This window comes from Lepisma saccharinum, chromosome 1 (assembly GCF_977018435.1).
Source record: "Lepisma saccharinum chromosome 1, izLepSacc3.1, whole genome shotgun sequence".
NCBI classification, from domain to species: Eukaryota; Metazoa; Arthropoda; class Insecta; order Zygentoma; family Lepismatidae; genus Lepisma; species Lepisma saccharinum.
Genome location: NC_139229.1, coordinates 124,936,003 through 124,961,835, shown reverse-complemented (window position 1 = coordinate 124,961,835; position 25,833 = coordinate 124,936,003). Strand labels below are relative to the sequence as shown.

The window sequence follows — 25,833 nt, the reverse complement described above, 5'->3', positions numbered from 1 at the left end:
CGGCCGGTAATGGCCAATGAGGGTTATTTATTTTTGCCGAAAGCCGGCACTGTGGCGGAGTGGTTAGCACATCACGCTACGATGCCAGGGTTCGAATCCCAGCCTGGGCATAGATGTTTGCGAGTGTCCATTCATCAATTTCATCACACATCACTCATCCCCATCTTCGCCGATTAGACAAAAGTGGCACAAAAAGCGAAGCAAAATAAAGCAAATCAATCAATTATTTCCGCGGGGATTAGATTGGGAACATACGGCATTGAATGACAGTACTAAGGAAGATAAGTTAATCGGGACTGAACCTACATTTTAAAGTGGGACCCGAACCACTCTGTGCCTCCACTGAGTATCAAACCCGCAATCTATTGATCACAAGGCGACAGCATTACCACTACACCATCAGGGAGGCCCCTCTAAAGATTTATGTACACTAGTTACAATAATGCACATAAAATATTTATCAGGAACTTTACTTTCCATCTAATGGATGTACCATCATTCCTTTTATTATTCAATAAATATTCAATTGTTTACTTCTTTGACATTAATTTCCTAGCCAGGACAGTTGTTTTTATACAAATTTTAGCGGTCTTAACTACACATAAGTTAGATGATAAATATTTGCTGTTTTATCTATGATTTTATAGCATCTTTTAACTATTTATGTAATAACAATATTTTTTAGTCAAGATAGAAAGAACAAAATAGGTAATAACATTGTCCTTCCTCCGTTTCTTAGTCTGTGGTTACATACAACAATACTGCATATGCATCAGAGAAATTATATATTTCTAAATATGTGCCTAATGATGTGACGAGTTAGTATTACTCGGTAAGTAGCCTTTGTTATTTTGTACTGTAATTATAGAAGTATCGGTATCGGCAAATAGTGGCTCAGCTCTAGTTTTGATTGATTGATCGATTTCGTGTTTTAAGTCCACTTTATGCACAGGAAGGCTAATCAGGACTGGACCTACAGTTTAAAGTGGGATCCGAACCATTTGTGCCTCCAACAGGTACGAACTCGGGACCCCTTGATTGCAAGGTGATGACGCTACCTCTGCGCCATCAGGGAGGCCCCTCTCAGCTCTAGTTATTAGTTAACTATGTGCTTACTTGTTGGCCGAGTGAGCTTAAGTGCAAGACATTCAATCTTGCCACCACAGTTCTTGTTTTTGAGTTCTGGCCTAAGCATGGGCATGCTTTTATGCCCCAATACTTGTATATCAGAATATCTGAATAGAAAATTATCTGATATCCAGAATTTTCCTTTTTTGGATTTGATATGTGAAAAATTGCAACTTTTATTAATCCAAATCTCACTGAATTTATACATTTTATAAATGCCCTGAGGCAAGTTTGTCACAGTTTGGCTTTTATTTTTATCAAGGAAGGAAAAGAAAGCTGTGTGGAAAATAAAACAGAATTCTCTCAATCTGTTTACTTTGTTAGTGTCCATTGCAGAAGTATCTAACTGACAGACGGAAGTTTGTTGCAAAATATTTTGAAGTTGATTAGGTAAATTTGAGTTTGAATTCTCATACAATTAACAATTTTTCATAGATTAGTATATCCTGTAACATTTGTGACTATTGTTTGTAGATATATTTTGAGTCCGAGTATGTGAAATGGCGAATGTAAACTGCGCACCTTAAATTGAATATTTTACATATATATATATATATATGTAAAATAGTGTACACACACACACACACACACTGTTTAATTGAATTGAATCAAAATTTTTGGATGCAATGGATTGGATGCAATGGTATAACACAGACCATGTATATCGTTAATATATTTGTGTACGTACAGTCAACTCTCGATTCAACGACCTTTCACAGTTCCCGGGAAAAGGGTCGTTATTTCGAAGGGGTCGTTATTGGAATTTGCCCCAATTTTCTGCTTAAACGGAGATCAAACGAACACAAAGATGCATAGGAGATGGTAACACAATTTATCCTGGTAGTTATACAACCTGTTATGCACAGGACGCGTGTTGCGAGAAGGAAAATAGAACATGAAAACGTTTTCACAAAAAAATAATGTTACTTTCTTTCAATTGTGCACAGTCGTTGCTTTTCCAGGAAATTCTTACAATTATAGTTCATGAGAAAGTCGTTTGCACCGAGACCTATGGAAAGGAAAACAATCTCTCGCTTATTGCAAGCGAAACTCGAAGAATCTTGACACCAGTTACACTGGCGCCAGCAAAAGTCGGGAGATAATGGGGCAGAATGAATGTTGGATTTTATACGTGTCTAGTGGAGCATTGTCTGTTACAAGATTAACTGGTAAGATTAGATCTCTCGGGAGAAACAACACAACCTTTATAGGCACAAAAAAAAAAAAAAAAAAAAAAGCGGGGCTGTAATTTTCGTTCTGTTTCGGCTGTGTAAAATACATCACAAAAAAAAACACGTTTTCTTTGCTTCAACCAACTTCATTCACCCTCCCCCCTTCCCCATTGAAGGGAGCAGTCCAAACTCCTTCCTTGACTTGCATTGTAATCCAGAAAAAGGAAACGTGCAACTTGCAATCTGTCTTCACCCAATGCGTATTCTAGGACACGTCATTAAACAGCGTCCCTGTCGAAAGTCATGTAGGTTTGGAATTGAATTTCACTTTAAACTATATTTAGTCCCGATTAGCCCATCAGCATAAAATGAACAAGCTTTATGAAACTGCGCACTTTTACATATCAAAATGGTAGATCGTTATTTACTCTCACGTTAATCGATGATTTAATGTTGGATTTAGGAGTATTCCCGATGTCAAACACCAACTCCTCCAAAAGTTTTCCCCTTGAATAATGTCTTATTAATCGATCTCAGCGACCATTCCTACATTGAGCACTTTTTTTTTCTTCACATGAATGGTTCTGAAGAAAAGCGGATGTGAATTAAATTTACAGTTTTTCTTATCAGAAGGCGCAGAACATGAAGTTGTTTTAACTCTTGTTTTCCTTTCTGGAGATCGAATTTCGTTATCGTCAAATGAAAACAGCTTTGCGAGATTCAAAACAATAACTTTTTCCTTCGCGCTGGATGAGTCATTGCTGTTATCGGCAAGCAAGAGCTTTGAAGACGCTAGACAAAACACTGGCGCCAGCTGCATCGTAAAAACAAAGGAGACCGGCTGGAAGTTCGAGCAACAGGTGGCGGAAGAGAAAAGTCCCAGCATTTTAAAGATAACGCAACTGTCGAAGACGGAACTTTTAACAGGAGTGTGTGAAGAAGGAAATGTCCCTTGCTTTACGTTTTACCATGCAACAGACAATAATACGGGTAATATTTCCTATGCAGACAACAGCATAAAAAAATACCTGAATTCTGCAATTATCAACATTGCCGTGCACACCAGTGGCGGAGAATAAGCTGGGAAAAGGGGGGGGAAGTGCCGTGCACACTAGTGGCGGAAAATAAGCTGGGAAAAGGGGGGGAGGGTTAATTTTTTTATTCTGTTTTTGTTCGTTTTCAAGAATATATCCAGAACTGGTTGCCCCATTTTAGATGTTAAAGGAAGAAGGGTGGGTCCACTTCCACCCTCGCCTGTAATCAGCCCGTGTGCGCACACGAGCAAGAAAATCGCCCCTCCCCCCTTTGTTGACAGGAAAAAGGGGGGAAGTCAGTCAGCCAACACTTTTTTGGCAGATATTACGACACAATTAGGAAAACGTATGAAGTGGGAAACGGGAGTTATGATGCACGTAAGATCGAAGTAAACTTTTGTGGAAACCTGGATGACAACGCATTAAGCGGGTTGACGATCTTCAGTTCGCCTATGTGGCTTTGATTATCTCTAACAGTTTCGCTTTTTTATGAAGTGTTGCAGGGAACAAAGAACACGTTTTGAATGAAAGCGGTTACTGGAAGTTGTCGGCTACAAGGTCGAGAGTTGCTCACTCACGGGAACCTACTGAAATCTAGGTCAGAGCTGGACAGATGGGCCAGACTTCCAGGTGCCAGGCATCTGTATTTTGGAACATTCCTGCGATCTTATCTCTCAAGGTGGTGTATTTATCGATGAAAGAGCTTGACCTACCATACACATTGCCAAAGACTGCAAGTCCAGCAGTCATTTCGGGCTGCCCCTTCCCCCCTCACCTGCGAGTTTTCAGCAGCTCTTAGGACAAGGAAACAAGTCAAGGTCGATTTAAAATAACATCCAAGCACATTCGATCTTCTCTTCTCGCGTATCCAAGAGAAAGCGTGGCAAAACAAGCCTGGCGCGTTGGGTAGCGGCTGTCGGTTGCGGGGTAACATTGGTGCACTTGAGGGAGGGGGGGGCAGAGGTCAAGTGCTATTGGATATCACTCAAGCATGGTGTGGTGGTGTCTATTTTTAGTTCAGACCCAATTGTGAGCGGTAGAGCGCTGGTGAAGGGAATGATTGGGGAAAAAAACGCATTTTTCGACCGATTTCCTTCAATTTTTCAACTTTTTTCGAAATTTTTCACGGTTCCCGGGAAAAGGGTCGTTACTTCGAGGGGGTCGTTATACCCGGGGTCGTAGAATCGAGAGTTGACTGTATGTGGTTGGGTGGTGAGAGGCAGTAATATGGTTCGCCTTGCATGATGATACCAGGTTACACAATGCTCTTGTGGTTTAAGAATTTCTTGCTGCGAAAAATAACTCCATGTGATATCTTTTTGTTTCTCTGGATTAAAAAGGACACGAAAAGAAAGGCAACATGGTGACATTTCAGGAATCCAAATATCAGTGATGACTGAGCTGCTGATCATACCAAAAGGAACATTCTCCATCTGCTTCTAAAAATGTTGATACGCTGGCAGTGATGTGTTGATGACAGAGATGACTACTTTGATAAGTTCATTATCTTATTTTCCTCAGCAACAGTTCTGGAACTTTTCTAACCAAAGATGTAAATTTAAAAAAAGTTTACTTTCTAATCAAGTATTTTCCAACAAAATCACTGTCAAATATTGTTTTGAAACCAAAGTGAAAATAGTAATGTTGCGTTAAACTGCTGTTACACATTAGCAGGTACAGAACATCAAATTGATCTTTAAAGTTATAACAATGTGACTTACTGGTTCATTTGTCTACTGCCCAAGACATTGTGTTTGACCACTATTCGTGGTGCAGGGGTTAATGGTTTCTCTGGCTCCATTTCTTCATCTGTAAGAACCAATATACATAAATTAATGTGTTAAACAGGTTATAATTCCCTTCACACAATATTACCTAATATTAGTCATCCAATAAGTAATGGCTTTTTCTTTTTAACCCTTGAAGGACGGGTTGTGACATGGGTGTCACAGGCCTGTGACATCGGTGTCAAAAGCAGCTTTTTCTCGTAGTATGTTATTTTTTAACATACTGTAACTTGGATAATGACGGAGGTACAAGTTTTGAGTTCTGCATGAGTCTAGAGGTATGTAATTAACAATTAGCAAATATAAAATTTCATTTAGAAGCATGCAGAATTTCAAATTTCCCACTGAAAACATGCTCGGCGTTAGTGCATTGAATTTTTTTTTCCTCCGAAAGTATTAGCGATAACTGCGTAAATTTTTCCACATCAATGGCAAACATACCAGGCATTATGCGAGTACCTTTTGGAGATTCACGCCCTGGTGTAGCCTGCGTGGGGGTGTGAGGAATTTCAAATTTCATGTAAAAAATAGTTACTTTCCCTTTTGTTCTTCTTCTAACTGATTACGGAATTTTTTCAATCAGGATTATAGCCCAAAGTATACTGAACAAAACGAGGTACAATTTGTACCTCTAATGTTCTTAGTCCCGGAAATATAAAATTTAATTTAGAAGCATGCAGAATTTCAAATTTTCCACTGAAAACACGTTCGGCGTACTGCAAATACCTGGAACCAGCCTCGGCATATAAGGGTTAAATTTTTGAGTAAAACAACCAATTATACATTCATGGATCACATACTTTAATACTAACAGAAATATATCTGGCACTTGACAGCCACCTACTACTGTGAAACAAATTTTTGAACTCCTGACTTAAAGTAGTTCATGAAATTCAATCCAAAGAACTTGCATTGGGCTAATGAACTTCCTCGACATTTCAAAACTCGTTCTCTGCACAGTGATGGGCATCATGAAACTGATGTATATTTGATAGTGCAAGTAAATTGTTGGTATACCATTGATAAAACTTGAAAAGGCCACTTGAAGTTACAACAAAGGACAAATTACATAAAAATTATTCACTTAGATGCAGGTGATGTCGGCCAATGCTTCATGTGCAACGCCTGACAAGAGAGAATACAGAACAATGATGAACAAATGTGTAAAAAGATATTTCTAGGTTCCCTTACTACTTCATTGGGTGACAGTTTTATAGTTTCAATTGTATTTAGTGTATATATTTCTTGTAATCTTGAAATCATAAGCAGTTAGATACAATTCTGTTTCAAATTGTGTATGGATAAGCAGGAAATAGTGGGCCACAAGGAAAAGTTTATGTCTACTTGAGCATTGTCGCAGAATACCAAACACCAAGGTTCCATGCCTGGTTGGACCACAGTTTTCACCCAACGTTTTAGTAAATCATAAAGTATCCTATGTGTACTATAAACTACAAGGCTCATTCAATATATAACCCGAAATATGTTACAAGCACCAAAAGAACTACAGTACTATGTAGTACTGTACAGTAGTCCCCCCCCCCCTAGTTCAATGCACCTACACCAGCTCTTGATAAGGGCACTGATTCCACAGGAAAAGTATTCTTTTGGACGCGTGCGTCACCACTCATGCACCGCTGACTGGACTTTGTCATCATTCTGGAATTTCGATCCACTTAGTGCATCTTTCAGTGGCCCAAAGGTGTGGAAATCAGAAGGTGCGAGATCGGGCAAATATGGAGGGTGGGGTAAGCACTCAAACTTTAGGTCCTCGATGGTAGACAATGTGACATTGGCAGTGTCTCGCATTATCATGGAGCAAAAGCACACCAGTGGACACCAGATCATGTCGTCTCTGCAGAATGGCTGGTGCAAAAGGTTGGAGTAGGTGGTACTGTTTACATTATGACCTCTGGGCATGTAATGTTCAAGAATTGGCCCCTTCTGGTCCCAAACAAAGTTAACATGACCTTTCTGGCACACTGTTGAGCATGCACATTCTTCGGTCTGGGAGACGAAGGATGTCGCCATTCCATTGTTGTCTTCTCAGCTTACTCATACACTTGTGATCGACTCATACAGTTGTCACCATACTGAACTGTCATGCGGCGATGAATTTCTATCAGTTTTACGCCTTCAGTCAACAAAAATCTCATGACACTTCGCTGCTGCAGCTTGGAGCACTCATGTAAGGGTGCCGCCATCTTGTGTAACTGTTTCCCAGTGTACCGTGCACGAGGCTGGCGTGCCGGCCCCAGCTATGAATAGCTTACAGATGCCTTCACAAAATAACAAATATATAACAATCACGGTCATATTTTAGATTTTTATAGTACTTTTCCAGAAAAACCTAAAATTTCTACGATTTTGAAGTACTGTTTTTTAGCCCAACTTTAGTTACATGTGCTAAAACATAAATATTACACAGGAATTTTACCATACCAAGTTACAAGATTTTTGCTCTAACAATCTGAAAATGGAATTGTTGTTATGCTAGTAGGGTAATAATTCCATCGAATCAACCAAGAATATTTTTTTTGGAATTTGATGTCATGTATTTGACTAATTGACTGTTTTTTCTTATCATCTGAAATATAGAAAATGTTTTTTTTTATTATTTTTCATGTCGGTTTTTGAGTTATTGAATTTTGAAAAATTGACATAATTGCCCAAAAATCGCTCACCACTGAAACTTTCAATACAATTTGCAAGAGAGCTGTTTCAACTACAGGGCTGGGCATGGTCTCATTTTAAAGCTTATGAAGAGGGCTTTAATTTGATATACAACATGCTTGGTTTTTTGGCGAAAAACAAATTTTGAAAGGTTTTTCAAAATTTTATTTTACAATTTCCAAGAAACGAAATTTTCAAAAATTTTACACATATTGGTACACATCACTGAAGGTTCAGTCATAATTTCTCTTTGGTATCATATGAAAAGTGAATTCCTTTCACGACCATGCAATGATTTAAGTTAACATATTTTACATACCTAACCACATTACAAATACAGAAGCATACATACCAAGAAACTGCTTAGTGATACAGAAAGTCTTTCTTTGATAACATGTATGATGCTTGTGTCATCTACTCTTGCTTCAGCTGGTATGTTCTACCGGTGGCTGTTACAGGGTCCACTTTGCAAAGGACTGCGTGTCTTGGGATATTAAGAACATCTGGTTGCCTTGGATAACTAAATGACTGTGCTGGACCACAAGGATGCAAGAAAGACACCTGCACTTCATGTTCTACATCATCTTTTGAAAGTACACATCCCACCCACCAATTGGCATCATACACACACACTGCAAAATCTGTGATGTGTTCAAAGGGTACATCTTCAACATCTGCATTAACTTTAACACAATGTACCAATGTTTCTTCAGATGCAGAAAACACTTTAGTTTTAACTTTTTCTGTGCTTACTGGTATAAATGCATGAAACCTATGAGTTCCTGTTACAGCTACAGCTTCACAAAACCGTGTCTGTAAAAGTCTCTCTTCTTCCAAATACTCGTCATATGTCACATAAAAGAAAGTTATTGATGGAATGTTCTTTCCCTGCTCAAATAGCTGGAGTGGTGTCATGATTTGGTTTGAAAGAGGATTCTGGAGACCAGCTTTGGCTGCCAGCCTCTTTACTGTCTCTCCAACACCATCACACACTCCTTTATCATGTGCTGTTGCATAAAAATGTCAATCAACTGCAATGACATCGAAATCTCTATGATGGTTCACAAATTTGCAAAGTTCTTGCAGTTCTTATATTGCGCTGCTGAACCATCAAACTTTCTGTAAGTTTGGCAGACAATCAATTTTCAAGAAATGTAAAAGCTTTGAAATGTACACACTCTGACAGCTACACAACAACTGAGCTAGTTGGACAAAGAAGCATAGGAGAACAGGAATAAACAAGTCACTGCAGGAAAGGGATGTGTCTCACTCACGATACCAAAGCGATACGACCTTGAAATTTTGACTGAACCTTCAGTAGATGTGTACCAATATGTGTAAAATTTTTGAAAAGTTTTGAAAATTTCGTTTTTTTGGGAACTGTAAACAAAATTTGAACAAACTTTCAAAATTTGTTTTTCACAAAAAACCAAGCATGTTGTATATCAAATTAAAACCCTCTTCATAAGCTTTGAAATGAGACCATGCTCAGCCCTGTAATTGAAACAGGTCTCTTGCAAATGGTATTTAAAGTTTCATTGGTGGGAGATTTTTGGGCAATTTTGCCAATTTTCAAATTTCAATAACTCAAAAACCAGCAACATGAAAAATATATAAAAAATGTTTTCTATATTTCAGATGATAAACTTGTATACCAAAATTTAGCAAAATCCATGACATCAACGGTTTATGCACTTGTTGATTTGACATGGAATTACCCAGTAACAATAGTTCTAACTCACCCTCTGATCCTTCGTTCTCCTTGTTTTGATCTTGCCTCTTTTTCTTAAACCAGCTATTTTTATATGCATCCAGTTTCTTACCCCTATATTTTACCTAAAGCATGTGATGAAAAGAAAGTACTAAATTATACACATTTAAGTTTCAGACATTATTTTAAACTAATATTGAAATAATATTAATATCTTTAATTTTACAAAGAATCACAACTTCCACAAGATATATCTAAAATCAGGTATATCAAAAAAAAATAATTAAAAAATGCACTCGTGACAGGGTGGCCACTCTAGGACCATGATAAAATTCACGTATAATTCCTGGTTTTCAAGGCGAACTTTCCAAAAATTCAAGGATACAAGCAGACGTTTTTTTTTCTACTTCAGCCTTACCTATTACTGCCTCTCACCACCCACCCACACCCACACACATACAAATACGAGGGCCACTATTTTATTTTGAGCCTTGGCAACACTGATTAAAGTTAGGCGCGATTTGACGTTTGCATGGAATCGTCTGGCATTATTGACCATAACGTACTTCAAATGTTTTGTCAATAGCTTCATTTGTGTTGTTTATGTTGCCTTGGAGATTGCGCGACAACAATAAAATGGATTTAACTCGTGAACATTTTCGTGCGATGATTTTTTACGATTTTCGACGTGGATTATCAAGACAAGAGTGCATCGATCAACTTACTTCCACATTTGGCGATGAAGCCTCATCCTTTGCCACTGTGAAACGCTGGTATAACGAATTTAATCGTGGCTGCCATTCGCTCAACGACGAGATTCGCGAAGGTCGTCCAAAATCAGTTGTTGTTCAAGAAAACATTGATGCTGTGCAAAACCTAATACTGCAAGATCGTCATGTGACATACTGTGAGATTGAGGCAACCATAGGCATTAGTTCCACCAGCATATATAAAATATTACATGATCATTTAGCTGTGAGAAAGGTATGTTCTCGTTGGATCCCACACAATTTAACAAAAACTCAAAAAGACGCTTGCGTCAATTGGTGCAAACAAATGCTCAATAAATACAATCGTGGTGCTTCAAAAGACATATATAAGATTGTAACAGGTGACGAATCATGGATATATGCATATGAGCCGGAACGTAAACAGCAGTCGACTGTATGGGTGTTTCAAGATGAACCCAATCCAACAAAAGTTGTTTGCGCTCGAAGCACATCGAAACAAATGGTCGCCTGTTTTTTCGGGAAAACTGGTCATGTGGCAACTGTGCCTTTAGAGGAACGTAGAACGGTCAGCTCTGAATGGTACACAACAATTTGTTTGCCAGAGGTCTTCGGTCAAATACGGAAAACAAACAAACACCGTCAGATCATTCTTCATCAAGACAATGCCAGCTGTCACACATCTCGTCTAACAACCGACTTTATGAACAATCAAAAAATCGAATTGATGGGTCATCCGCCGTACAGTCCTGATTTGGCATGCAATGACTTCTTCTTGTTCCCGAATGTCAAGAATAAATTGTGTGGACAACGATTTTCGTCGGCGGGAGATGCTGTTGATGCGTTCAAAAACCATATTATGGAGGTGTCTCAAGAAGATTGGAAAAACTGCTTTGACAAATGGTTCAAACGAATGCAAAAGTGTATTGACCATAAAGGAGAATACTTCGAAAAACAATAAAGCAGTTTTCAATGCCAAATTCCTGTTTTTTCATTGTTAGGCTCAAAATATAAATAGTGACCCTCGTATTAACAATATGAAGGGTCTGTGCGATTCCAATGTATCCAAAAATTGTAATTCAATTTAATTAATCGGTATATATATTTAAAATATATAATTTAAGGTGCGGAGTTTACATTTGCCATTTCACATACTCGGAATCGAAATATATTTAAAAATGCAAATCACAAATGTTATGGTATATACTAATCTAGGAAAAGTTTGTAATTGTATAAGAAATTTCAAACTCAAATTTACCTAATCAACTTGCAATATTATTCCGTCTGTCAGATAGATTGTTCTGCAATGGACACTAACAAAGCAAACGGATTGAGAGGATTGTTTTATTTTCCATGCAGCTTCATTTTCCTTTCTTAATAAAAATAAAAGCTAAACTAAAAATTTGCCACAGGGCACTTATAAAGTAGTATAAATCCAATGGGATTTGGATTAATAAAAGTTGCATTTTTCAAGTCTACAGAGAAAAAATCACGCACAATTCCCAGAGCCAAATATTCACGCATAGTTCCTGGAATTCCCGGTGAGTAACCACCCTGGTGAACAAACACAATAAGCTACATAACAATGGATAATGTCATCAAGTTGTGGTGGTTGTTGAAGGTGTTAATTACCCACTTGAAACTAATGGCAAAATAAATACAGGAATATGCAGAGCTACAATTAATTCATTGTGTTCACATATTCATGGCAATGTGCTCACACACTCTAAACATGTGGTAACAAATAATTGTTGATTTTCTAAGCAGAGTTTGAATTGAACCAATATAAAGATGAATACTACAATGGAATACAGAATTTAAAATAAACTATATGAATATATGCCAATATAAGATCTGCCATTACCACTATTCTACTATCCTATATAAAAATCTGTTATTTAACATGCATGTCCAGGGAATGATAGTGACTTTTGCTTTCAAAAGTCTTTGGGCTGAAACAGTGAAATATCAATACAACGCTGGTTACACCTAACATGCTAAACCACATGTGGCAGAAAGTGCAACATTACATTGACATATGTCGTGTCACAGATTGCTCCACAAACAGCACTTATGAAGAAATCACATATAACATATCTGACAAACTTTCAAAGTATATGTACCACTGTATCTGCAATAATTAACACATATTGAATTTTTAAAGTGTTACTTTCTTCATGAATTACTCTGTATATTATGGAAGGAAAGAGATAAAATTTAACCAATACTAATAAAGAACTGACTTAAAATTCCTGATACTCATAAGGAAATGTAGTAGTGGTGTTGACTGTACAACCAGGACCGGAAAGGAAGAGCTCTCCTCAAGCAGCTTTGGCTATACTTAAAACTTGCTCAACATGGCCATATGAGCTTTTTGCTCTAGTGTGGATCTCTGCCTAATCCAAGATTTTTGTAAAAATGCCCTCGGGCATTTTTTCAGAAAAGAAGAGCTCTTCTCATGCAGATTTGCTACACTTAAAACTTGCTCAACATGTTCATATGAGTTTTTTGCTCTAGTGTAGCACCCTGCCTAACCCAAGAGTTTTGTAAAAATGCTCTTCGGAAAGTATCAACCCTCCTCAAGCAGATTTGGCCATATTTACAAAAATTGCATCAGCCAGATTTTTGTCTATAAACTTGTATCCATACCCACCTATACATATTTACTTCAGGTTTAAGTTCAATTGGATACCAGGTTCAATTTTTTTATCTATATGCAGAGCCCCTCTAGTCTAGCCATAACCTTGTTATGTATTGATTTTTGCTTCCCGAGTTGTGCGTAAACAATTGCCCGACCAATACAATGGGAACAAACATGCTTCTATGTTTTTATAATCTTTTGATCAGTCCCATGTTTCGGCCGGCAATAAATTATTGCATGCCCGGGAGTTGTATGCCAGCAGATATAATCTATATTGTGTCTTTTCAGAGAGAAATAACATATTATTCATCATCATTAGTAAATGCCTGGGAGATTATATCTCTTGACATTACCTATACTGTGCCTTTTCCGAGGGAAATTACATGTCATTTGTCATGGAACTCAAAGAGAAATTCTTATCTATACTATGCTCTTTTCAGGAACCATCTATCATATTGAGGAAATTCCTAGTATTGCCTTCTCGGATATTGTCATGCAAACTGGTTTGGTCTTGTTGCAACAGAATAATTGCAATTTTTTTATTTGGCAGATGTGGTGTGTTATTTGGGGGTAGGTAATATATATAAAAGCTTTTCTGCCACGAGCAGAGGTCCTATAAAATGGGTAGGTAATATATTTTCTGACGGTAAAGTGTTGTTTTATATCCAAAGGGCCTCTGTGTTTGAATCGGATCTCTAGAATTGCTCTGTGACCCTCTCATTTCTTACATCATAAACATATGATTTTTCACCTATGAGAATAACACTACATATGGTGTCATCAGGTAATGCCTCGTGGAATTCACAGATAATTTTAATGTTTGTCCTGTCATTCACCACAACCTGTTTCCTTTTTGAAGTGTTGATTACAAACATGGGCCTCTGTGCTTTGAATTCATCTGGAGTGTAATACATGTCAGTATTGCCTGTAGTGACACGTTTGAAGGAAGAAAATGCCTCATATAATTTGAGGAAATCATTCTTGGAAATGTCTAAATTATAATTTTCTCTAGGAAAGACCTCATTTCTGCCATTTTTAAGATATATGTTCTTGATGTTGCAGTTATCAAATTTGCTTGAATTTTTTTCCTGATTATTGTGTCTTCCAGTCTGAAACAATACCACCACAAAATCAGGCATGTCATATTGTATACTGGAGAATGAATTTGTGGCATCAAACTCATAATAAGAACCAGTTGCGGGCTTCTGTACGCATTGATATGTATAAAATTGCAAAAGAACCTGTGGATTTTTTATTATATCTGCTTTGTATTTAAGAGCATAACTGGCTTCATATTCAACAACCGGGATTCTTAACTCCATAGTCTGAATAATGCATTTGCCTGCATCTGGTAGGGTATTGGGCAGAGCTTCTCCTGTAGGGTTTATTGCACTGTACCTCATCAAAGCATTATTATCATTTGCAGCTCTTCTAAATGTAATTCTTAACCCACCCTTCCACATAATTTCTTTGTAATCCGAGAAGAATCCTGGCAATAGGCGCATCGGGAACAGCACTGTGTGGTTCTTAGATAATATCTTATCACCAGCCTCAAATCCACCGATTTTGTAGTATGAAGCCTCGGTTTTGGATAATTTTAATGTGGCCAAAGCTGTGGAGGTAATGCCGGGATAATCCACTCTGTTTATAACAACACCATGCTTTCTGATCTCAATTTCAGAGAACAGATGCGGCACAAAATTATCTACCAATCTTATATTTGAATTTGCCGGATAATCTGTTCCATCGAGCTTTACAACATCAAATTTGATGTATAGATCTGCTCTGTGAGGGTGTATAAAGCCATCCCCTACATCAAGATCAACCTCGATCTCTGTGTTGGGTTGATTTAAATTTGCAAATGTCCTCCTGTTTGGAGGGAACGATTGTAGCTCATAACTCTCAATATTTTCCATTGTATGTATTTTTATTTAAATGTTAATCTCTATGATTGCAGTTGTCGTGGCTCCAGCAAAATCAACTAATTCTTCTTTTTCATTAGTGACCATCAATTCAATGTAATCTATTCTATTATGGCACACAGGAAAATATAATGTTGGGGATGGATTGTAGATGATTGGCTCCATGAATTCGGAATTAGGTTTGAATGTTGCAATGATGCCAGTTTGTTTGTGAGTGCCTATGCCATTTGATTTGGTGATCATACCCTCAGCCACATTACAGTGAATATTCAGAGTCTCTATGGCTAAGAATTTAGGTATATTCATAGCAGTGTGTTTGATGCCTGCTTCAAGTTTTGTGTTGTTCTCAAAGCCCAACAGCTCTCCTATAGTACCCAGATCCACTGTTTCTGTAGCAGATACAATCTCTACTCTGTGAGTGACAGAATTTTGACTTAATACTATACCTCTGGGTAATTGAGCATTTAGAGTGGATAGATTATACTGCCCTGGAGTAATGACAATTTTTTGATCCCCTACTGCAATTTTGTTGTTGTGGTGTGTAATATTAGGGATCAAGTACATGCCATAAAATGCTCTGAGAGCTATTGTTTTGGGATATACTATGTCATCATGTAATTTGAGTTTCAATATTGAATTTTGGCTGGTGAGATGGAATACCCCCATGATGTTTCAGATACCACAAGGCTTTTTGAAAATTTTCAATTGATGGTTTATTTATTTGAGACATATATCTGAGAACAGATAAACACAAATGTCCACAATTAACATCTTTGAAGTTTTGAACACGGGCATTATTGTAATAAAGATTAGCTGATTTTAGATATTTTATTAAATTTTCAGGTGGAACACCTCCAAATGAATCAAACACAAATGCCTCATTGTTTAAATATTTAAGATAACAGATCCAGTGAGTGCCCTGATTTTTGTACTCATCCAAATTAACAATGCCACACTCTTTGTTGAGTGGTTGTTCCGGTAAAGAATCAGACATGTACACACCCCTAAAATGTTTGATGCCCAGTGGCTTGATTAAAGCTTCAATATCTTGGTTTGTAAGCGGCTCCTGTTTTTTTTAAACTTATTCATGGCTCTCTTAACACCTTTGCCTTTTTTCTCCATGGCCAGGTTATGGCGCCTCTGCTCATCTAATTCTGCCCTATTCTTCTTGGCATCTATTACTGTTTTTGCTATGGCAGCTGATCCCCCAGCCAAGCTCCCCACAGCCCCGAGAGCAGCTAAGATGGCCGGGATGGTAAATATAAATCCCCCTACATGTGATTTTTTTCTTGATTGCTGTAATTTTTTTAATTGGGGGGTACTAAGCAACAATTTCATACCATGGCCCTTGGCAAGACAAGAGCTTTTTTTCTTGCGCTGCTTTTTGGTTAAAAGACTATCAATAGTTTTAAGAGATTTGAGACCTGCATAAGGTATTTGATACATAACACCCTTGGCCTTCATCCTATGTTTATTATATACATATTCACAACCCCCACCCCAGTTTTTGTTTGGTGCTCATAGCTATGGTGGTTCCCAATGCTGCTATTTTTTCACTTAAAGAAGCATCTTTGCTTACAAATCTACCAAATGCGGCCTCTTCTAATTTCTTGTCTGCAACATGTCTCTTGTCAAGATCAGAATGTGTGTTGTATGCTATGTCATGGTCTCTACAAGCAACATCTAGGGGATTAACACCAGGGTCCCCTCTGTTTAATCTATGGTCCAGTTTTGTGCCTGGACCACAATACTGATAGCCTGGAATGTGTAGTTCAAATGGCAGCTTGTTTATAATGTCATTAACCAACCCCCGACCCTCAGAAATATTCCAAAATTTGGGGGGTAGAGTATTAATAATTTTTATGAGATATCCAATCCCCTTAGTGTCATTCACTATAAAATTAGACAATTTTGTGCTTATCATGTCCATAATTCCAACCTTTTCATTGTAAAAATTGTGGTTGCCAGCATTTTCCTCCCCAGCTATCACCAATAACCTATCTACAAGTTTCCTGACATCATCAACCCAGACAAATTCTTTAGGCAGGGTGTTGTATTGTTTGATTCCACTGCCAGTCTTGATCTGTGACCATATGGGCTTGATTAAATTATTGTATTTTGCTCCACTGCTAGACTTGACCCTTTTTTGTGTGGGATCATTGTTCTGGTATAGAGCATCTGATTTTATTAATATTTCTTTGTAATGTTCATAATCTTGATCTGTATAGCTGCCAGGCCTTTTCCTAGTCATCAGTTCCCACAATCCAGGTGTGCCGGGATATTTAACAAAAGCACCTTTTTCTCCGAGACGAGATTCTGAATAAACAATCAGATCATCCCCCATAAAAGTTACTCTGAAATTGCCAATTCTATGTATGATGCTGCCATCAAGCTCTGTGTCAGCATATAAGCCAAACACCTCATCTTTGTTGTCTTTAGGTGTGGTTAAATATTTTTGAGCAAGAAGACCCAATTCAATAGGATCCTGAGTAGCTTCAATTCTTCTAGGAGCAATAGGACTAGGTGTATGAATACTGGAAAGTGGGGTGAATGGATAATCTAATATGTTCCTTGCAGCTACAGGTACAAGCTCTGTGATCAAATTTTGATTTTGCTCTGTAACAGTTTTGATATTCTTACCTAAATTATTAATAGCATCAATTACAGGCTGTTCTGTTTGTTTGTGTTTTTCATAAATTCCTCGGTTCTCTGATTTCCATCCCTTAAATCTTTTTACAAGATAATCTCTTAATTTAAGATCATCAATGATTGGCCTTTTCATGGTTATTTATATATGTTTCAATGTCTAGAAAATTGTTGATTTTATTTCTATATTTGCCACTATTGGGTGTTCTTGTCATATCAATTGTGACAAACCCATAACTGTCCTGGTTCCAGCACCTGCTGCAAAACTTAGAAAAATCATTGTAGCTCAAGTCCCCACCTACATATTCATCATGTATGTGTTTGAGGTTGGTATGATCTTGATGAAACACACATATAAAATTGCTGTTGTCTCGGATCAGCTGCTTCGGAATTTTAGAAAAAGTCTGTGCCAGGTAGAAGCAATCAATGTTTTTGTGTCGGCCCTGTGTAAAGAAATTTCTAACCTTGTTTTGATTATCCAGTATAATGTCATCAAACACAACAACAGAATTATCGAGACAGTCATGGAGTGGCTTAACATCTGGTTCGAAAGTGGCAATATCCAATCCATCATATAGCTTCATCAACTGCTGATATTTTAATTGTTCCAAGCTCTTAGAGAAGACATACAAGTGCCTGTTTTTCCAGTCTAACCAGTTGGGTGCCAATAAAAAATTATCAACCATTAGTGTAGTTTTACCACAAGCAGATGGCCCAACAATAAGACATCTAATATTATCAGGCAGCAAGTTGCCATTTCTCTTATTCTGTTGTTCAGGTTCTGGCAGCCTTTTTATAACATCCCAGGTGCTCATATTATTATTTTGTTTGCATCGATCCAGCTGTGTTCCGGAAGTCCTAGCCATTTGACAAATAACTTGTTGCCTTTTCTGCGGATGATTTTTTCTATGAGATATGTGTCAGGCTGTTTAGTTTTGCTGAGCTCTTGTTCATAGAATCGGCCTTTGAGAATTTCTCCTCGGTGATCTTTTATTATATATGTGTTAAGGGTCCCGGGTTTAACTTGAACCACTGTAAATAATTCAGTGCTCCAGTTTCTTGTAAAGCCTCTCTTGAATAAGTGCTTATATTTGCTGATTCTTACTTGATCGCCCACCCTGTATTTGGCCTTTCTTGTTGTTGGCTGGTATCTAGGATAATAAACAGTCCTGATCAATTTTTGCTCATCAGATGAAGTTACTTCAGAGGGTTTCATGGTGATTGTGGAATGGACCGAGTTGTTATATTTATGTAGAAGTTCTGGAAGAATATTAAGCCATTTATAATTACCTTGAAGTGTAAATTGTTTATACATAAGATTTTTTAGGGTTCTGTTGAATCTCTCTACAATTGAGGCCTTGAGGTCACTGTAACTCGAGTAATGTTTTATTGCCTGGCTTTTAATAAATTGTTGAAACACTGAATTATAAAATTCTTTGCCATTATCTGTTTGCAAATAGCGCGGTGATCTTCCACTCTGATTGATGATTGTCCTGATGGCTTCTGTAACACATTTTCCAGTCTTGGATTTGAGTGGCACAGCCCAGGCAAATTTTGAAAATGTGTCTATTACAGTGAGTAGATACTTGTAGCCCTTGTTGATTTTGTCTAAGTTTTTCAACTGCCCACTTGCCATTTCAATCAAGTCGCTCTGCCATAAATCATCTATGCCTTTTGTGACTACTGGCAGTCTCTTATAATTATGTCTGGCTTGTCTGTGTAATTCATCAACAATAATTTGTCTAGACATAATATGAAAACAAGAATATTGCAACTATAGGATGTTCAGCAGCTGATACTGCAGGATTTTCTAAATATAATTTGTCCCCTATTTGTATTTTAAATTCCAAAGTGCCATCATCTTCAGTATAGGCTGTTTCTAATGTATTAGGATCTGTAAAATCCTCTAACTCTACACTGGTGATTTTTGGTTTGTTGTCAGCATTTGTTATTGATAAGGTGGGGTAGTGGTGTGCCTGTGGTTGAAGCCAATATTTGATCTTGATTGGTCTCAATGTGCCCCCAACAAAAAACTGGTAATAAAATTGTGCAGGGGACAGCATATATATTTTGCCACCTGGTGTAAATGGTGAATCATATTCTTTGTTGGGGATGCTGTACAATTCAAGAATTACTGAATGTTTTGGATTCTCGATTATGCCTGTTATTTCTTTTTCTGCTGTAAGCAATCTACTTGTTACAGATTCAAGGTGCTCATTGATGGTCCTAACAACATCATCATGGCCTGGCTTGATTTTTATGTCCACAACAAGTTTCTTGTATTGTTGCACAATCTCTTGAAGCTGTGTGGCAAAAACAGACAGAGCATTTGCTTGATTGGATTCCATGGTCCCTAGCTGTTGCTTGATATTAGCTACAATTTGCTGTAAATTTTCAATAACTGCCAATTTTGAATTTTGAGCAGTAAGATCATGGACCTGTCTTCTGATATCCTCAAACAGGGCATGCAGTTCATTAATATGTTGATCGGTTGGTAGAGTGGCCACTGTCTGAGTGAGATGTTTGATCTCTGCTTGGATATTCTTGATATCTTCTGATTTCAATATCCTATTCACTGCCCTCTTAATATTTTTAAGTTCCTGTGATGTAGGAAGATTTGATACTGTATTTTGCAAAGATTCAAGTGCCAATTTTACATTGTTTAATTCAGAAGCATCAGCCACATTTTGCATAGCATTTTGGAGCAGGGCTATATCTGCCTGAGTGGGTGTGGATTGTTGTAAAATTTCAAGTTTTGTTTGGATATCATCGATCAAGTGATGAAAATGAGATAGCTCAGATTCAGTGTTGAGGTTTTCAAGCTTTGTGATTTGTTGCTGGACACTGACAAGTGTATCTACAATTCCAGGCAATCGGGATTCTAGTACATTTGCCAAATCATTTTGCACTGCTGCTATTGTACCCTCAAGATGGGTTATGGTACTTTGAATTTTTCCAAAATCTTCATATGTTTCAAGTTGCAGCTTGATATTTGCTACACTCCGAGTTATTGCACTCAAAGCATCAGAAGATGGCAAATTGTTCATAAAATTTTCAAGTGTCTCAATTTTTTCTTTAACCTCGGCTATGGCATTGTTCAGAGGGTCCAGATTAGGTATCTGGAGTGACTGAATCTGTTCTTTTAGAGTAGAAATCACTAGATCAAAATCTTCTTGTGATTTTATGCTTTTGACAATTGTTTGGAGCTGTACCTGGACATTATTTATCTGCTCTTCTAATTGTTGTTTCAATTGCTCAGAATTGGTGGCCTGGGTCTTAAATTTGGCTTGAAGAGCTGCTACAGCTTCTTCCAAACTTTGAAAATTATCCAATGTGGCCAAATCAGTATATTTTTGAAGCAACAATTTGAGTTCAGAATCAATTTTAAGAAGAGGGTCCATGCATTGTGATTGCAAATTTGTAATTTCTAATTGAAGACTGGCATTGAGTGTAGTTTGTAAAGCTTGTAAATCACTTCTTAATTTCTTGACTCTGACATCAAGCATCAGAATCTCATCACTGTGATCTTCATGTCTTGTGTGGCCAAATATATCATTAGGCATTTTGTTTTATTGGTTATTTATTATTGAGTATCTGATTCTTAATTCTATAAAAAAGGGTATAAGCTTGTCATAAGATCCAGGGACCTCAATATATAAGCAGTCACCAGCAGAAACAGTATATACAGTGCCAGAAATCATGTTTGAGTGCTTAATTCTATAAATATTTCTCCCTACTGAAATTTTAACATCACCCTCAGGGGTTGTAATAAATTGCAATTGACCACCTACAGGTAATTGGTAATGATTTAAATTATTGTTAAATATGTACAATGTTTTACCTGTTTCATCATCATTATCTGTAAATATGCTGTTCAGATGAATAATTAACAAGCCACTCAGTTTAGACAGCATATCAGGAGAGGGTTGTGGTGTTGGCAGCTCCATAATAGCCTGTTTTTTGAACCCAAATAAGTTCATAGGCATGTTTATTTATTTCAAATCATGCTCTGTAATTGGGCATTGATTACCACTTTTCAAATCACAATGCCCCCATGGTAGAGTATGTATGCCACATGATAAAATGCATCTCTTATCATCATGTGGGTCCAGAGCCACTTTTCTTACAATATTTGAAGTCAATAAGTGATCCACACTCTGAATTCTGGATTCTGATGTTTTGATTAAATTCTGGGATTTGATGCAATTTTTATAATCTTCAAATTCAAGATCTTTGTCTACAGTCACTCTGCCAATGCCCTTGGCCTTTTTGGCAGCAACACCACTACATGTTTTAAAACTATACACCTTGGCACTTAACCCAGCAAATGCCACAATAACATCACCAAGTGTCTCATCTTTTAACTTGCCAGGCACCTTTTTGTTGTGGTGGTGTTGAATTTTTGTATGTTCACTGGTATCAAAATATTTAAACAATTCAGGCTGTGATATATCTTGATAAACATCTTCTGTTTTAATATCAAGAATAAAACTATCCGTATCCATGTACATCAATTTTATATTATCACCATAAAAAGGTTTCAACACATCATAATACAATGTTAACATATGTAATTTGGCCAATTCCAATATCGCAGCCCCTACATAAATAGGCTTATCAAACTTAATCTTTGTTTTCTTCATGTTGAAAAGTGCCATGTGCTCATCATAAATTCTTCTATAATTGAAATTAGGCTTTGCAACCAATTTTTTGCTCAGGCTGGGGTCAGTAATTATTTTAACATCGGTATGTTTTCTGACATTTTCAATTGTTTTGCCATACACTGAATTCACCATCAATTTAAACAAGCCCTTATCAAATTGGCTCTTTGCAGATGTTCGAAGCTCTGTGTTTGTATCAATGTATGGTTTCAACCATTCTGAGTGCCTGAACCTCAAAACTTTTCCAATTTTGGTCACTTGAACACCATGTTTCATCAGGAACTGGAGGTTTTTGTAATATATGACATAGCCTTGTTTTGGCTCCAGAGTCATCATGAGCTTCTTCTGTTTAGAGCCAGGTGAGCACTGAACCTCGGAAATTGGGGACAGATCAGAAAATTTATTGTGCAAATCATCAGGAATTATCAGATCAACCCCTAAGAATAGGCCATAGTCACTGTCATCAAAGTCCTTAAGATCTTCAATATTGAAATTTTCAACCCATTCAAGCCCTGCATATGGCAGTTTATCCATCATGGCATAACCATAGAGGCTGTTTGCATCTACATACACTATATAATTTGATGGCCGTGCTGGATCATAATCAGGCATATATTTGTTATTTGCTCTGGCATATCTCTGGGAACATTGCACCATCCCCCCTCTTATACATTGTTCCATAAACAGATACTTATTTTGATCTGGGATCAGATCCAATTGCATTTTAGTGTTCAAAAACGTTGCAGCCCATGCTAGGCCCGGGGCACTGTAAAAATATATTGGATCCAGTCTATAATTTTGCATGGAAGATTTTCTGAATGCTTGCAATATATCAGCTAAGAGGGTGACATCAAGTTTTAAATATGCCATGTGATAATCACCAAATGTCTTGCATTTTAAATTGTTCCACATCAACTGGGCATGGTGATAATCTTCATCAGTGATTCCAGATGCTCTGATTTTGCTGTAAAACTCTTCTTGTGGTGGCAGAGAACACTCATCAAATTTAGAAAAATCTGTAACATAATCATATGGATATACACCCTTCCGCCTAATTAATTTCAGGTCCTGATTTGGAAACAATGCACGTGTGATTTTGAATTGATCATCAGATAATTGAGTGGCCAGTGTAGGCAGGCTAGCAGATAAAATTCTGTAAGAATCAAGAAATCTTATGTGAATAGGAACACCATCAACTTTAATTATCTTGCTAATAGATATATATTTTTCATCATTTTCAGCTAAAATATTTAAATTCTGCTTGTCAAACCCCTCGTATCTGATCAGATGATGAAAATCATAATTGGATGCTCCATGGCAAAATATGGGGATAAATCTTGGTCTCTTGATCTGAATATTGCAGCTATTACACAGGGCCATTAAGAATTTACCATCTGTATGAGAATGGTGTTTCACCTTGATATTTGTATCTGAAAATTCAGAATCACATACCGGGCATTTTTCTGCATTGTTGAAATCTTCAATCTGTTCCTCTGTTAAAGGCAACATGGGTTTTGATTTTAATAAGAAATTAGATGCTATGTCACGGCACTCATTTTCTATTCTATGTGCAAATATTTTGATGGCATCTGGTCCCATGTATAAGTATGGCTCACTAGCTACACCATCCCGTATAACTGTATAACAAAAGCTGGAAGGTTCATGTAGCTGGTATGGTGTAATTGCAGATTCTTCGGGATCTGGATTGCAGAATGCAAGAGATTTGAGGTTCGATTCAAAATCACAGACAATATATGCTGGGTGTTCCAACAAGGCTTCAAACTTTTTGAATTTGCAATTTTCACTTGGATTGGGCATCACCATATGAACAGGTTTATGGTTGCCACAGTATTTCAGATGCTCAATTAACTTGTTTTTAGCAATTTCCGCACTCTCTTCCCGAACCCCCTTCACCATTTTTTGACCATAAAATACAGATAAGCATCTTCTGCACAACTTGAATATTGTATGAGTTTTGTCTAGTTGTGTTCTCACTAAAGCTTCAAGTTTTTTTATCAGAGTATAATGATATGTGCCATCCCCTTCAATTAAGAGCAGATCAATCGGAACAGCAGATTCATCATCAAGTGTACTGATTCTGAGAGGTGCTATCAAGCAATTGCCAGTGGAACAAATAAATACATTAATAGATAATTGTTTGCCATTGATATGCCTAGCCCTTTTTTCAAATTTATCAATATTCTGAACAGACATTGGATATTCTAAACCCTCCATTGCATCGTCAAAATCATGTTCATGTTGTTTGTAATAAGTTATTCTCTCAGGATGCCTTGAAACTGGATATAAAGCAGCTAAAATACACCACAAAAAGCATTTCTGGTCATTATTTTTTATATTAACCACGGCTTGTTTGTTTTTGATATTGGTAGGTAATGGCAGATATGTAGATCCTTGTAATGGAGTGAATTCAGAAATATTAACATATAACTTGTGTGGAGAACCGCATAGGCTCCATCCAGACTCTTTTGCTGCAAATTCAGAGTGTTTAATGTTCAGTTGATCCATCAAACTGCTTATTATTTTGTCCGAATTTGCATTTGAATATACCAGTACAGTTTCTGTTATGTGGGGCTGTGTAAATTTTGTGCCATTTGGCTTCTTATATTGTACAAACAATTTGAGGGACAGCTTATAAGACCCATTTTGTGCATTTAGAATTGCCTGCACATTAGAATTTATACTGTTCAAAAAATTCTAAATACCACATCTCGGCTCTGATACAAACCGGTGATCCCTTAATTGGCCGTTAAAACTGCTACGGATGGGTGGTGTATAGCGTGGCTGTTTTGCAGGTCCAGCATTAACAGGTGCTTCGTGCTTTCTTTTCAGACCAGATGTAGAAGGTTGTGGGGACAATATTGATGATTGTGCAGAGCAAGTATCTTTATGTGTATATGTGAAGTATTGCATGCTGTATTTTCTATTGCATTTGGGGCAAATTTTTGTGGGAGTTTTGTATTTGTCTGGGTTACAAATCTTTTGGTGTCTGGCCCAATTAGAGCTAAATATATTTTTATTGCACTGATTGCAATATTTTTGATTCGGCATTTTTGCTGTTGTTTATTATATACAATTTCCTGGGTTTCAATTCAAAACTTTATGCTTAACAGTTAGGTTCAGCTGTGTGATTTGTATATTTAGTATATATACTTAATATTAATATTATTATTAATTTTTATCCTTGGTTTTATTATATAATTTTTTGGGTTTTAAATCAAAACTCTATGCCTATCTTATGACAGGTTGTAAGGCCAATGGCCCACAAGTGGAAAAAAGAATAAATATTGATTCACACTGACCGTCCGCAAATACCTGTACAGACATGCGTATCTAGAATAGCCTTGCCATGTATTGATTTTTGTATAACAGGCTGGGAGAAATATAAGCTTGACCCTAAATATGAATAGATTGCAACAAAACAAGCTGGATGTAACAAATATCAGATTTTCTTATACAAAATATTGTTCAATATATCTGAAATTGAATAATAAGAAATTAAACCAAACAGGCCTGTAAGTATGAGAAGCACTGTAAAAACACATCTGCTCTCCTCAACCACTCTCACAATACTGGCTGATGCAATGCAAAATCTCTTTATATACCCCAAGCACAGATTAAAAATTCTGAAACAATAAACCAATCAGAATATAACACATCATCATATTATGTTATAATTAAGCAATTAGAAAACAATACATGGCTAATAATT

General features: G+C 37.0%; 1 protein-coding gene across 6 annotated transcripts in view; it reads right to left on the bottom strand.

Annotated features, from left to right (window-relative positions):
• LOC146000548 (MPN domain-containing protein-like) overlaps positions 1–25,833 on the bottom strand; it is a 56,312-nt gene that overhangs the window by 10,751 nt on the left and 19,728 nt on the right. For all 6 annotated transcript variants that reach the window (XM_083138302.1, XM_083138316.1, XM_083138297.1 and 3 more), the window contains 2 exons: positions 9,537–9,630; positions 5,056–5,143 (listed from right to left, as the gene is read on the bottom strand). In XM_083138302.1, the coding sequence (XP_082994428.1) occupies positions 5,056–5,143; positions 9,537–9,630 (182 nt within the window). The remainder of the gene's footprint in view (positions 1–5,055; positions 5,144–9,536; positions 9,631–25,833) is intronic.